Genomic DNA, 15,143 nt, shown 5'->3' on the forward strand with positions numbered 1-15,143 from the left:
GAGAATCTTTATCTGCTTTTATATCTCTTCAGGGGTGCTATATCATTGTTAAAAATGTTTTAGAGATGTTTTTAATTATTACCTTTATATGCAAAAATTACATCATTATATAATATTCTATTTTGGTTTTATACAAGGTTTTTTTATTACATATTAATAATAGTACAATTAATCATCTTGAAAATAAGGTGGTAATTACAAGTATTAATACATCTTTCTCATCTTCATTAAAGTACATTTTTGTAATTCTTAAGAAGAGAAAAACAATTTGAATCTAAGAATTAATAAAAATTAGATACTAGGCATATGGCTAAGATGCTACTGCCCTGTGGCTATGACTTGCTAAGTATACCTCATATCACACAAAATTAAAAAAAAAATGTCTGAAAGTATATTGGAAGCACAAACATATTTCAGAATATGTGAAATAGATTAAGCCACCATTACATGTTTGATCTGAAGGGTATGGCAACATGCACGTATAAACAATGCATCACAATGTCAATAAAATTAAATAAAAACTTAAATGCTATGAAAAAAACAACTGTGTATGTGGAATTTAGAATGTTTTAAATTAGGTAAATAATTTGAGATACAAAAACTGTCATGTTTCACTCTGTTTGCTCAGTCTTCTTTGTTAAAATTTTTTTTTTTAAAGTTCCTAATCAGCTTCTTGTGGAAGAGCACTAGTCAATGATTGAAGAAATAATATTGGGATGGGATTCTTCCCTGTTAGAACAGACTAGATCTAATTCCTGACCAAGGAAATTGATGAGCTTCTACAAAAAGAAGCAGGGGCTTGTTAATTTCATGAAGATTACTATATTACTATATTTAATAACCACTCTTATCCCACATGAAATTAATAACATAGCTTATTAAGCTTGTAGCTGAAACCACTATACATTTAAGGCAATGTTTCAGGCATCTTACTGATGCCCATCACTTTAGCATTATCATTAGCAGAGGCATATGATGCAAGAAAGCTTATATAGCATCAGCCAAAAAAAAAAACCTTCCCATTTCATCCATCCATTTGCTCCAAATGCTTGTCTAGTTCTGCCTTGAACTAATTTAAGTTGTCAACTTCCACTATGACAGATGGAAGTTTGTTCCAACTATCAATTACCTGGTGGCTTAATAAATTATATTAATTTCACATGGTATAAGAGTGTTTATTAAATATAGTAATTAATGTTCATGGAAAACAACCACAATGTCCTTAACTATACTTGTTAATTTTTTTGCCACAGGAAGATGACCTGGAAACATGTCTTATTGCTTTTTGTACTCTAAATTATTAAGCTAAACTTGTTAAACATTCTGCAGCTATTCTTTTTATAGCATTAAACTAAATTGTTTAGTGTCTCCCACCAATATTTAGACACACCTAACCACTACACTCCAACTTCTGGAAGACCTGCAATACAACCATATTAGTTTCTGCAGCATGGTTGTGTTGTGGGCTTCAAGGACAGAATTTTCAAACCTGCAGTGTCATGAAGCAAATTTCTGAATACTTTCCTGTCTGGACGAGTTAAAATCTGGCTTCCCAGGAAACTAGGTTTGGTGTCTCTTTATACATCTATTCCATAAGTCTGAAGTATGTTTATGTATGATACATTTTGTATTAGTTTTCAAAATATGACTAATTGAAATTCTAGATTGCCCTTTCAGTTTTTCACTAAATTCTGTTTTAATTAGCAAAAAGCCAAATGAATTTTTATTATTTTTAAATTTCGTGGTTATATCCACAAATGCAGTATGGATGGATTTGCTTTTAACAAAAATATGAAAGGTTCTCAGATTTTAAATTGATAATAAACACTTCGTTGTACTGTATTTCTTTTACTTAATTACTTGAATTTTATAACGTAAAGTGAAAATTCTGAAAATTATGTATTCCGTAATTAATCTGTCTTCCTCCTTCCCCCATTTCAAAGGGAAAATAAGCTCAAAACAAACATGTATACCTCAGGGAAGTATTGAAATAGAAATCCACTGGTTTTCAGTAAATGTCTGTCAGCTTTGATTGTTGAATTTTAAATGGTTGGTTTTCTTTTAGTTATTGCATATTCAGCCATCATAAGTGTTGAAGGGTGGCAATATCCTCTGCATATGACCTAAACATACATGGTTGTTTTATGGAAAACATGTGATACTATAGTATCACGTTTTCCCAAGGCCTTGTCTTTTGTTGAATTTGGGTAGGGAGAAAACATTTGAGGAAACCTATTTGAATGAAAAATTTGAGTGAAAAATATGAGTAAAAAATTTTAAAATAATAATTTTGACATGCTTTGTTTTTTAGCCCTAATATTATGAGCATTTGGCTTTTGATATATATATATATATATATAAATAAGAAGTGTAATTACAAAGAAATAGTAAATCAATTCTAGGGATAAAAGCCAACCTACTATGTTTTATAAATAAATATTTCTTAAAATTAAAAAATAAAAATTTCTTCATTTAATATTTCTTAATTTATTTTATTACCTGTTTATCAAAGGCATATTTATTACAAATTGTCAATTACAATAATTAGCTATAATGGGGAAAAAATTAATAAAACTGAACACAACACTCCAAAAAGAAAGCATGTCATAAAATGGGATTGGAGTTGATCTTGTGTTCAGTTTGAAAAATGCAATTTTTTTGTCTCTATCCATGATTGTTCTTGGACCCCCAAGATTATGGAGTCCTAAATGAGTGTTTTGTTTACCTAAGCCATAGAGGCAAATCTTTTCTGGCATGTATGTCAAAAATAAGTTGAAATGAAAACATAACAATTTTCATGTGAGGGAGGAAAAAATAACACTGACTAACATTTGAAATTCTAATGAGAACTTTGTTGCTGCTTAATTTTGTAATTGATCAACTGTTTTAGAGATATTTGACATGGTTTTTTTTCAGGAATTCCAAAATTCTCAAAATAGTTCTGCTGGATCAGATGCCATTTATTACATAATGCTTCACTACCTTAACTCCAACTTCATATCCACACTACTGCAACTTTACAACAGAATCTTTAAGAGAATGTTTACCCTGATATATGGCATCAGTCAATTGTGGTAACCATAGTAATACCAAAAAAAAAAACTGAACAAAATGAACCTAGTCCTATTGGGATATGCCATCAAGAATTGGTACATAAACAAATAATTGATCTCAACAAAACTGAGGAAAATACAAATGCCTTTATCCATACTTTGTTCAGTGGTCAAAAAATAACCATTCCATTGGATAACGTCCAACAGCTCTGTGCTAATCATGCTTCAGAGCACATTGGGAAACTCAATCTATACATATGGTTCTAAGTTCCAGTCACAAGTAGGTGCAGCAGCTGTATTCCCATCACATGTAATTTCAAAGTCTCGTCCAGTTAAGTATAGCATACTATCTGTAGAATTATATCCTATCCAGCTTGCATTAAATAAAATACGTCAACAATCATCACTTTCTGCATTGATATATTCTGATTCAGAATTAATATATACTAAGTGCCATCTCAGCCATTCTAATCAACCACTGTCAAAAAATCACTCTGAAATAACTCTTTGTTGAATCCCAGTACACTTTAGAATAGCAGGAAATGTCAAAGCAAATAATGTCAGAATCACAATTACTAAACAAAACAATGATAGTTCCTTACACTGACTTTAGACCAATTATTAGAAGAGCAAGTGAATACAAATTGGCCCAGGCATGGAGAAAACAAATCAATAATACATTACATGAAATAAAACCTAATCCACAAATATGGGACTCCAGCATTAGCAAAAATCAGAGTACTCCTTGCTAGACTGAATTGGCCACACATATCTGATGCATTATAATGTCTTAGCTAATGACACCCTCTCCTGTGCTCAATATTGTTCAACTTTCAGTAAAACTCATTCTTTTGGCATTCCCTTGGTTCAGAAATTCCAAATTACCTTGCATCCGGAGTTTACGTAATAATCAGAATGCACCTAACGTTAAACATATTTTAGGTAAATCTGCAAACCTAGAACTGTTTAATTTCATTCACCCAAACATGATTTACATTAATAAACCTAGAAAGACATCTTGGTCTTTGATGCCCTTGTGTCATAAAACCCTTAAGCAACAATTTTTCCCCCCTAATTTTTACCATTATTCTTATTCATTATATAATACTGAATATGCAGGACAGAAACAATATCTTTTCTTCAATTTGGCTTTCACTACAATAATCAACAAATATCAGAAGCAAACATTTCATTGCATAGCTTTGATGCCAATTTTTGGGCATTGTCAACTCTCTCTGTATAGACCTATTATGACCAGCATCAGGGGGTCAAAACGATGACAACTTTGACAGAAGCCAAAGAACAATGCATTGATAATACTGTGTACAAAGTTTTCACAAAGGGTATCCAAAGGGTTAGAAAGATCATATAAATTATAGATAAAAACAAAAACATTTTGTTTCATTTGTATTTTGTTTATTCAGTGTATGCAAGAATATTTTACTGACATTTGTTATTATGACAGTAAATTTATGTTGTTAAAAGCAAAATAGCTAAAAAAAAGAGTTAGTCCTTAAAATCAGTTACAGAATATATATGGTTACCATTGTATTGTGCAATATACTCATAATTTATAATTATCAATGCACTATGAAGTTTTTTTTAAACAGCTTGTTAAAAGTGCCTTATATATGTAGGAGTACTGTTTATCAGGTAACCTTTTGTAATTTGTATCTTCTAAACATTTAATTTTGATTATTCAAAATATACTTCAGAAAAGCAATAAAATTTGGATTGTTTTTTCTATCGGTACTACATTGTATATATTTTTTTCACAATTAGCATAGATATGATGTATCTATAAAAATTATAATGTTAACAGTTAAATATTTTTTACTAGTAACTAGTAAGGTCTGCGGATTTAAGTTGCTTTAAATAAAAAGTGCTACTTCAGCATCAAAATGCCATATGTGGCACACATCATATATAAAGGTTGTGCAAAACTAGACTGGCATGTCAAAAAAATGCAGCATATAACATGACATACTAAACTACACACATTTTTGTCAATTTCAAACTTGATTTTGTTCAGATCAGTTCTGTGTCAGCACTCTGCATCTATTTAAAAAATAAAATTGAAACAGTGTTGTTGTTGATAGATCCGTCCATTGCCTAGCAGCATTCTAAGTACTTTTTCCCCATACAAATTTCAATTTACAAAAAGTACCCAAAAATTATTTTCCTACCACCATGCATCAGTACCTAACTTTCAGTTCTTGACATTTCTAAGGAGAAAATGCGAAACCAGATGTCATTGTTTTGTTTATTGTCTCACATGGCAGTATTGTGGTCAAATTTTCACTATGCTAACAGGATTTAAAGCAAAGTTGTTTTTGTTTTTAGGTGCAAAACAGCTTAGCCCATATTGTGCCATGCCCTTGTGCACGGTTGGCATAAATACCATCCTCCCCACACCAGTTGGTAAAGGTCTGATTTCATTGTGTACTATGAACTCAGACCTTAGATTTTCTGTACAAGTGCATATTTGTGGGCCAATCAGCATAGGCTGAAATTGGCTTGCCACAGCCCCAAATGAAGAGGAAACATCTCCAGTATGTGATGCAATTTAAACCCAGACTTCTCCAAACGAGTGACTTATTTTATACTATCACCTACTCAGCTGTTTAATGTCTTCAAGGAGGTCTGTTTATGACAAGTATTAGTCCTAAAAAACTAATGCTCATGTACTGGTATTAGCTGGCTGTCCAGTTTTAGTTCATGATCCGGCTACAAGTGATAAAACTTGTATTAATTAGGTAACTTAAATCCTGCTGGCTGCAGGAATACATAACTTTTCTTTTAAAGTTTTAAAAAAAAATTTTTCCACCTATGCTTAAACGATATTCCATAGGATGTCTATGTGCATTTATATGCTTATGAGTTTTTTTATTCCAGGTTTCATGTTAATTTTTTATAAAATATGTATGTTATTTCTTCTTATATCCACTATACTGTCAAGGTAATGAATTCACTATGAAGCATCCAATTTTAAATTATATTGCCTGTATTCCATCATATCAGGGAGGACTCGTGTATGCCAGCTAGACAGGATTTATGTCACGTGACAGAATGGTTACTGTTTGCAAGAGTAACAAACTGATTCTTGAATACACTTAATTCTCTGGTTATAGAAGGCATGGAGTAACTTTCTTTCTAGTGGCAATCCCAATGTCATTTAAAATGTTTGGGATGATAAAAGTAAAAAATCAATTTTTCTTTTATTTTAAACTTTTTAACATTTCAGAGTTAATTTTCTAAATCAGAATGCTAACTCTTTGGTGTTTTACTTCTGTTTCACATTTATTTATTGAATTTTGAGTAAACATTTGAGTTACAGCATCAATCATATCTACCAAAAGGGCACTAAAAGTATTACACTGTGTCCACTTCCTAGGGCAATTTTTAGCTCTCAGAGATAGCCTGCATTTGTCATGGTGCAGACCCATTGAGGTGTAAAAAGTGTGCCACAATGATGCCAGTCTGTGCTGACTCAACTGCATTCCACAGTTGTTACAGATTGTATGGTTGTACATCTCTACTCCAAGAAGCTTATTCCACAAGTGCTCATATGGATTGAGATCTGGTTACTAGGGAGGCCATTAGAGCTGGCTGAATTCACTGAATTTCTTGGAACTAATTCTGGCCTTGTGACATGGCCTATTATCCTGTTGGAAGAACCTATATGTAGATGAATACACTGCAGCCATAGGAGGAATGTGCCTAATCAAAAACAATTTCCACAAAACTGGTGGCATCAAAATTGCACCCCCCTGGTATCAAGGGGGGCCCAATGAACAACCCCTTACTCCTGCCAATTTACATTGTTGGCACCTGGTAGGTTGGATCCATGCTAAGCAACAGGAACCAGGATTTATCAGTCTAGGCAACATTTTCTGATCCTCCACTGTTGATATTCCTGTAAAAAAAAAAAAAAAAAAAAAAAGTAAAGTGCAGCCATTATCAACCCACTGCAGGATGGAAGCCTCCACAACAATTCATGCTGAGGGAAATGGACCATAATCTGCCACGCTGGTCCAGTGCGGGTTGGCAGATCAACTGTATTCAGCAGTCAGGGGCTTGAACCCAGGTCTACTCAAAGAGCGTGTGCTACTGCACTCCCGCTCCTGCCAACTCGGCTACGGAGGCCGTCCTGAGGCCACCATAACTGTATTCCTCCCCCCAACAACAGATTATGTTTGATCATTGGTATCAAACAATCCATATGATGAATTACACATTTTGGAATGCCTCTCTGGCTGGCACTTTTGTAATGGGTTATTTGACTGACTAACCCAGTGGTTTTCAACCTGGGTGCCGCAACCTTAGGGTGTTACAACAACATTCCAAGGGTGCCACGTAATTTGGGTTTAATTTAATTAAACTGATTTTTTTTTTTTTTTAATTATATATTCATTTCATTATGAAAAGCTTTACAGTATCCATTGTACGATATGTTTTTAATTTTGTGGTGATCTATAATTGATGTTTATTTAGTGCCTCTATATAAAGAATAAAATTATTATATAAGTATACATAATTTGTATTATGAATTTTAATTTTGTTTAGACTTATTATAATAATATAACTAGCAGCAGGAACCAGGATTTATCAGTCTAGGCAACATTTTCTGATCCTCCACTGTTGATATTCCTGAGGCCACCATAACTGTTTTCCTCCCCCCAACAACAGATTATGTTTGATCATTGGTATCAAACAATCCATAAACACAAGGTATGATGAATTACACATTTTGGAATGCCTCTCTGGCTGGCACTTTTGTAATCGGTTATTACAAAATATATCATATCATATAACGTATTGTTTAATATTATATATGTACAGAGAGAGAATCGGATTTAATAGGCAGAAAATTAAGTAGGGGTACCACAAAATAAAATAAATTACTTAAGGGTGCCGGTTATTAAAAAAAAAAAAAAAGGTTGAAACCACTGGACTAACCTTTGTTACCCTGCACAAGCCCTGCCAGCCTCTTGTGTCATTGAGTGTTTCCTGCCACAAGGTCGCCGTTGGCTGGTTATTAGATGAATCTTGACACCTGAGACAGTCATGTGAAAACTGCAGCAGGGTTGCAGTTTCCGAGATCCACGGCACATCCAAAGTGCATGGTCGTTTCACACACAGCTTCCTATTTATTCCACCTGCTTTGAATCACATGGTACAAACATGATGCTGTTCCTGATGGAGTGCTCCATTTCACAATAGGTAAAAGTAGGTTTACTTAATAAAGTGTCCACTCATGTACAAATGTAACACCTTACTCTCTGCAGGCAAAACTGGACTTTTGTGATGTATTTTGCAAAGCTTTTTGCATCAGCTGGTTATATTTTAATCATGGGAGTTATGAAATAATGACAGCAACAAACAACCTTGTAAACAGGATAATTTCATTTTTGATCAAATCTCTCCATTATTGATGGCAACTATGAACATATGTGGAGCCTCAAAACATTCCTGAGGATCAATTAAGGGTTAATAGAAATGTAAAAAGTTATAATTTTGTGACTCACCATTGTCATTCTCAGAATGATTCCTTATAACTTGCTACCAAAGGAAATCTTGAAAAATAAACTAAAGGAAAACAATCTTACAAATATTTTATTTTGATAAAAGACTGTACAAATTCATATGAAACTATATTGACTGTTCTTTCAATTCCTCACACTTTACAACAAAAATATTTATGATTTATTGCTAACTGACTAACAATTTTAATTTTGAAATACACATGAAAATTATGTATAAATATACAATTCTGCATATACAAACTGTTACACATGTAACATGCACCACTGTAAGTACCAAAATAGGATGCATACTCTCTTCTATTAAAAAAAAATAATATATATTTGCTATAAATTTGCTATAATATTTTAAGTCATTGGCACCTTTTTAAGTATATGGTAACACAGTACTATTTTTTGAAACCTGCATGTTGTAGGGTACAAAGCATTTGTACCCCACAACATGCAGGTTTCAAAAAATGAACTTTTAGATATATTAAATATGCACATGCGCGTGAACTTAATAATTTTCCATATGCTCAGTTATAATTGGCAGCATATAAAAATAAATTTTCTGGAATGTTTTTTTTTTTCCCTTTACCTCCTATTCAGCAAACATTTATCCACATTAAGTATACAAACATTAGTTTGTGTTTCAGGTACTAGTTCTTTCCATGAATAGTTAACCCTTGACCCCAGTTAGTTAATGTGTTGAGTACATGTGGGTTTTGATATCCAGATTCATAAATATTTAAGACTTAAGTTTAAATATGTGGATGGTTAGATCATGGCTGACTTGTAGTCATACTATATAAAAGCATACATTCTTCATCACACATAATACCAGGATGTATTATAACATCTGGGACCCACTTTGGAAATAAATAAATTGCATTAAAAAAAAAAAAAAAAAAAAAAAAAACGTAAACAGAGGTCTTATTTTGCCTTGTTTCCAAGTTACAGCCATTTTTGTGTTCCATAAACTGAGTTAGCATAGCTGGACTATTTACAAACAATATTCTATCTCAGAGGACTTTGCTGATAGTTTTGTAAACAAGATCCCCTTGTGTTCTTTGAGTGATTTCAGTTAGTTCTCCTGGCAAGGGCACTACATTTACAGCGTGTTATTAACATTTTGATATTGTGCATTTGCTGTGACAATGGAGACTTATTCAAATTGAGAGATGGCCGACATGCATCTCATGTATGGACTGCTAGATGAAGCGTGTACACTGAAAACTTCTCTAATTGTCATGTGCCAAATAAGAAAACCTTTCATAGAATATGCAAACACCTTGCAGAAACTGGTTCATTTAGAAAACAGGTTTTAGAAAGTGGTAAACCCATCAGCACCAGAACAGCAAGTCTGACAGACACTTGTAACTTTTGAGTGAATGAGGTCTATGATGAGGCATTTGCAGGTTTGTATTCAGGTGCATGGTCATTTTGAGCACCATCCTGTAAACATAAGCAGACAGTTGCTGGAACACAAAAAAAAAAAATGGCTGTAACTCAGAAACAAGGCAAAATCAGACCCGTGGTTACATTAATTTTTTTTTTCTTTTTTTTTTATTGTTTTTAGGTCCTAAATACATTCCTGAAGTGGATCCCACATGTTATGATACACCCTGTATATAATTATTAATGTTAGCAAAACTTTTTTTTAAAATAAATTCAGAGAATATGGAAAAGAATAGTATATGCAGTTTTTTTTGACAAATGAAACAACTTCACTGGAGTTGTTTCATTTGTCAAAAAAGGGGTTTTGGGGGGGGAAATAATAAAAATGCCGAAGTCAATAATAAAATCCAAGTTGAAATAGTCTTATATATAACAAACTCCCTATAATGGAAGCCACACTTTGAGCCCCCACCACTATATTAATCTGTGGAACAAATGCATGAATTCTTTGTTACATGTAACAAAGTATATCCTTCTGCATATACTAAACTGAACCACTACCAGGTTATGTAGAATGACAATCTAGAATTAGCCTTATGATTGCTAAATAATCATAAGATTAGATGATAGTAAATAATTTGTTATCTGTAAATATATACAACCAATATTACAATGCTTGCATGAAATCAACTGTGCAGATGTACATATAAATTTTTAAAAAGTAACAACACAATCACAGATGCTGTCCTTTTGGCAACAGCAACTACTTTGTAACATTACCACAAAAAATACTGTAAAGTCAATAAAGACTACTTATAACATTCAATTTTTTTAAAGACATTAAAAATGTCAAACTAATCATGCTACAATTCACATTTATCTTTATATGTTTGCATTGAAAGACTTAAAAAAAACTAAAAACTTTGGCACATTTTTATTTCCAGTTGTCCAAATACCAAAGGAATGTTAAAAACTGCATTATTGATCTTATCTATCATACATTTATTTATACAGTATCACATATGAAATAATGATTACCACCATCTTAAGAAAAAAAGATATGCATGATTAAAAAAAATTAATTTGGTATTTTGCATCTATACCTCAAAAACCAAATATTTTAATTATTCAAAACTATTTCCATTAATAAAACTGAAAACTGCCACACAGTTTCATTGAAATACATACAAATTAGTCATATTAACATTTGAAAAGATGATCAAATTATTCCACTTTAACCATGCATAGAAAAAATGTCAGCAAAACAACTTATAGGGGGTATAAACTTTGAGCACAATGCATATATGGACTGAACTGTTCTGCAGCATTTCTGAGTAATACAAATATGCACTCTTGTAGATATCCAGTTTTGTTGATAAAATAAAAATTATCATATTCCTTTGTCATTAGGTCAATACTAGGACACAATACAGAAATTAACTAACATGCATACTTATCACATCATCAAAATTTAGTGACGAGTGCAACAAAATGTTCTTGTAAAAAAATGCCAATTTAAAAACATACATACAACTTCTTGGTAAATGTTTATTTAACTTGTCTTCTACAAAAGTAACAATTATCTTTGGTTTAATAACTAGCAAAACTCTGCTAAAGAAAATCTCTCACATATCAACATACAAAACAGTTCGATAATTTTAGTTACCACTTATATGTACATTATATATGTATATATATATATATATACAGTTAAAAAAAAAAACCTTTGTACATTAATTGATTTTCTAGATCAGTTCCCTCCCCCCACTTCCTTCAGTGTGATTCAGAATCTAAACCTCTTGCATCAGTATATCAATGGCACAAAATCAATTATAGAAGCGCTGTATATTTAAGAAATTGACCCAAATCATAACTGGTCAAAAGTAGCCATCTGTTTGCTCCCCATGTAAGTAGATTATAAAATTCACGTGGCAGCTTCAAGACTCCCAAAATGAATGACATAATAATCATGGTAATACATTAAGATACACAAAGGCTGTCCAATGATAAGTGATAACCACACTGCCACATTTCCATATTGGTTGTGTAAAAACCTGCTTACAAACTTTGCAAAAGGCAACTGAAATGAAAAATATAAAAATATAATACACATATGCAATCATAAAAGCAAACAGTATAAAATTTAAAATTGTGGATCAGTTAATAGAGATGGGATGCCTTAATTATAATAAAAACTGTAACTACAAAGACTCATGCTGGCTGTTTGGTTTACAAGTGAACCAGAAGTCTTGAGACTTAAGATTGAAAATAACATTAAAAGAATAAGTTATTCAGTTATTAAAAATAAATTAAGAGTAAGAAGACCATCCACTAGTAATGCAAATGTTAATTGAAGAATCAACTTAAATGAACATGGAAATGATTATCAGACTTCAAATACTGCAAATACAAAAAGAGATAAACATTTGTCCTTATTGTAAATTTTCAATCACATATTACAGATGAGTAAAGCACTTTAAGGGCTTAGGCCTCAGGCTGCGTAAGAATTAGACGATGTCCAAGTTTGTGCAAATGTAGCATAGCAGTATGCAGCGATTCTAAAAAAGCTACAAATGGCATCGCTTTAGTTATATCTCATATTGTGAATACCTTCATGACGAGTTGCCGTGATATTGCACTACTTCAAATAAGTAACGCTTCACCAATGGAGAAGACTATTGTTACTTATTCTTGGCAGATACCACCATACAGATGGCACTGCTTCCGGGCCGTTTGGCCCTTCTTCAGTGGGTGGATTGGTACCCTGGTGATGCACTGATGACAAAACAGTTATGAAGTATAACTCCACAATATATGAGAGATGCCTGATGGTGTATAAAGTTTTTTTAGAATTGCTGCGTACTAATATGCTGCATTTGCACAAATTTATACGTTATCTAATTCTTTCACAGCCTAAGCCCTTAAAGTGCTTTAGTTTAATTCACTTTATACACCATCAGGCATCTCTCATATTGTGGAGTTATACTTCATAACTATTTTGTCATCATTGCATCACCAGAGTGGTATCTGCCGAGAATAAGTAAAAATAGTTTTCTATTAAAAAAAGTAGTAACAAAGATGATGTTAAGGCCTTTGACACTATACTGAAATGTAATAAACTGATCTTCAGAAATGAATGCATAATTTATCAATGCTGGTTCTACTCTTCAATCTTTCAAATAAATATCTAAATTTAAAATCTGAAAAGTAATGACAAAATTCTAAAAAACTTGTTACACCTCTAAAGAAAGGTGTAACCAGTCTTTTTCTGGCTCAGGGAAGCTCTGATCAATCAAGTAACAATGACGGCTCAGGCAGCCTTATTTCAGAAGCTGCATCATCCTCGATGTTGACATTTAAAATTACTAATATCAAGTTCAATAGTAACACCAAAAGAGACAAAGCTGTATTCGTTTAAAAATGCAAAGGTATGCCATAAAAGCCTGTTCTGAGACAATGATATCCCATCAAATGGAAAGTTGTTTCAATTATCAACTGAATGACAATGTACTAAGACTGAATGAGCAGCCAAGCTGTATGTATTGAAGGAAAAACTTCTGCATGAACACGCAACAAAAGGCACAATTACTAATTAATGTGTAGGAATAATGCAGCCCAGTATCAGAGTTTTAAATATACACAATTTTCATTGTTCATTTGAAAAGGTTTCCTTGTACACACTGGCTGTTCATTTAGAATCACTGTTTGATTCAAAGTGCTAGATGATGTCACTCATTGTCTGATGACAGACTAGTAAGTATCAAAACTGGCTGTCATCACAGTGTCATGGAGTTTTAAATAAATAGTGATGCCATTTGGTTTAAAACATTATTAATATAATATGGATAGACTCATGGATAAAGAGTACAGATAAAAATCAAGCTTTAGGCTGCTATCACTGGAGAGACCAGTGTTCCTAAGATAGAAAAATAGAAGCATACTATTATATACCGTGTGTGTGTATGTATACAGGGTATCTCAAAAATATTGGTACAAACATTTAGGGGAGGTAGGTAACATCTAAAGGAATGTGAATCACATAGGAACCCATAACCAGAAACGTCACGGGAAAGTAGTAGCAGAGGCACAAGACAGTAATTAATGGCAAACATTTATTTGACATAATATTAACAATGGAGTATGAGATGGATGCATTTCATGATGTTACAGCAGATGCTCAAAGATTCCACCATGAGACATGATGCATACGTGACACCGACGCAGCATGGATTGGCAGACACGGTCGAACACACCTGGAGTTTCTTTGACAGTAGCAGCAGCACAGACAAGTCTTGCCACGAGATCCATTTCCGTCTCCACAAGCGATTCATACACGATAGATTTGAGGCCCCCTCCCCCAAAGAAAGAAATCAAGGCTCGATAAATCAGGTGAGCGTGGGGGCCAGGCAACAGGTCCACCATGGCCAATCCATCGACGCTCAAAACGCCTGTTCAAATGGTCACGAACACACCTTCCATTATGGGCAGGCACCCCGTCATGCTGAAACCAAAATGCTGCATCTCACATTTGCTGGAACATTGTCAAGTAACCCTGGTAGAACTTCAAGAAAGATCCGATATTTAGCGGAGTTCATGCGGAATGGTAACATGTATGGGCCAACCATACCTGCCCACACATTTATTGCGAAGCGATGTTGTGCCGCATGGGGATGCACGCCATGTGGGTTGTCGTGAGCCCACACATGAGCATTGTGCTGATGGAATAATGCCTTCCTGAGTGAAATAAGCCTCATCCGTGAACAAAACATAGGCTGGAAAATTCAAGTCTTGAACACTTTCTTGGAGAAACCACTGCGCAAAAGCCACACGTGCAGGATGATCTTGGGGGAGCAGTAACTGAACCCTTTGGAGATGAAAGGGGTGTAAGGAATCATCATGCCAGACATGCTGTACACTGCAACGAGACACTCCTAAGGCAGAGGCACGTGTAGTAGTAGGATTATTCTGGACAACATTCAACACACTTTGTTCCATGGCAGGAGTTCACGTCGAACGTGGTCTTCCTGCACTACTCCTGTTACCTCTAAATGACCCATAATCGCACAAATTTTGATGCACACGTGCAAACAAATGGTGGTTCAGTACACATCTGTCTGAGAAGCGTTCTCCATAAATTCGTTGAACGGCTCATCCATTGCCCTCTGCT

The 15,143-nt window shown here is 33.6% G+C and overlaps 1 protein-coding gene across 1 annotated transcript in view; it reads right to left on the bottom strand.

The window, feature by feature from the left end:
* Window positions 1-11,801: 11,801 nt before the first annotated feature.
* Window positions 11,802-15,143, bottom strand: part of mdy (diacylglycerol O-acyltransferase) — a 143,116-nt gene continuing 139,774 nt past the window's right edge. The window contains exon 15 of the mRNA XM_090376920.1: window positions 11,802-12,056. Within this exon, the coding sequence (XP_090233046.1) occupies window positions 11,901-12,056 (156 nt within the window). The 3' untranslated portion in view covers window positions 11,802-11,900. The remainder of the gene's footprint in view (window positions 12,057-15,143) is intronic.

Source organism: Mastigoproctus giganteus, chromosome 7 (assembly GCF_048544385.1).
Source record: "Mastigoproctus giganteus isolate SK-2022 chromosome 7, ASM4854438v1, whole genome shotgun sequence".
NCBI classification, from domain to species: Eukaryota; Metazoa; Arthropoda; class Arachnida; order Uropygi; family Thelyphonidae; genus Mastigoproctus; species Mastigoproctus giganteus.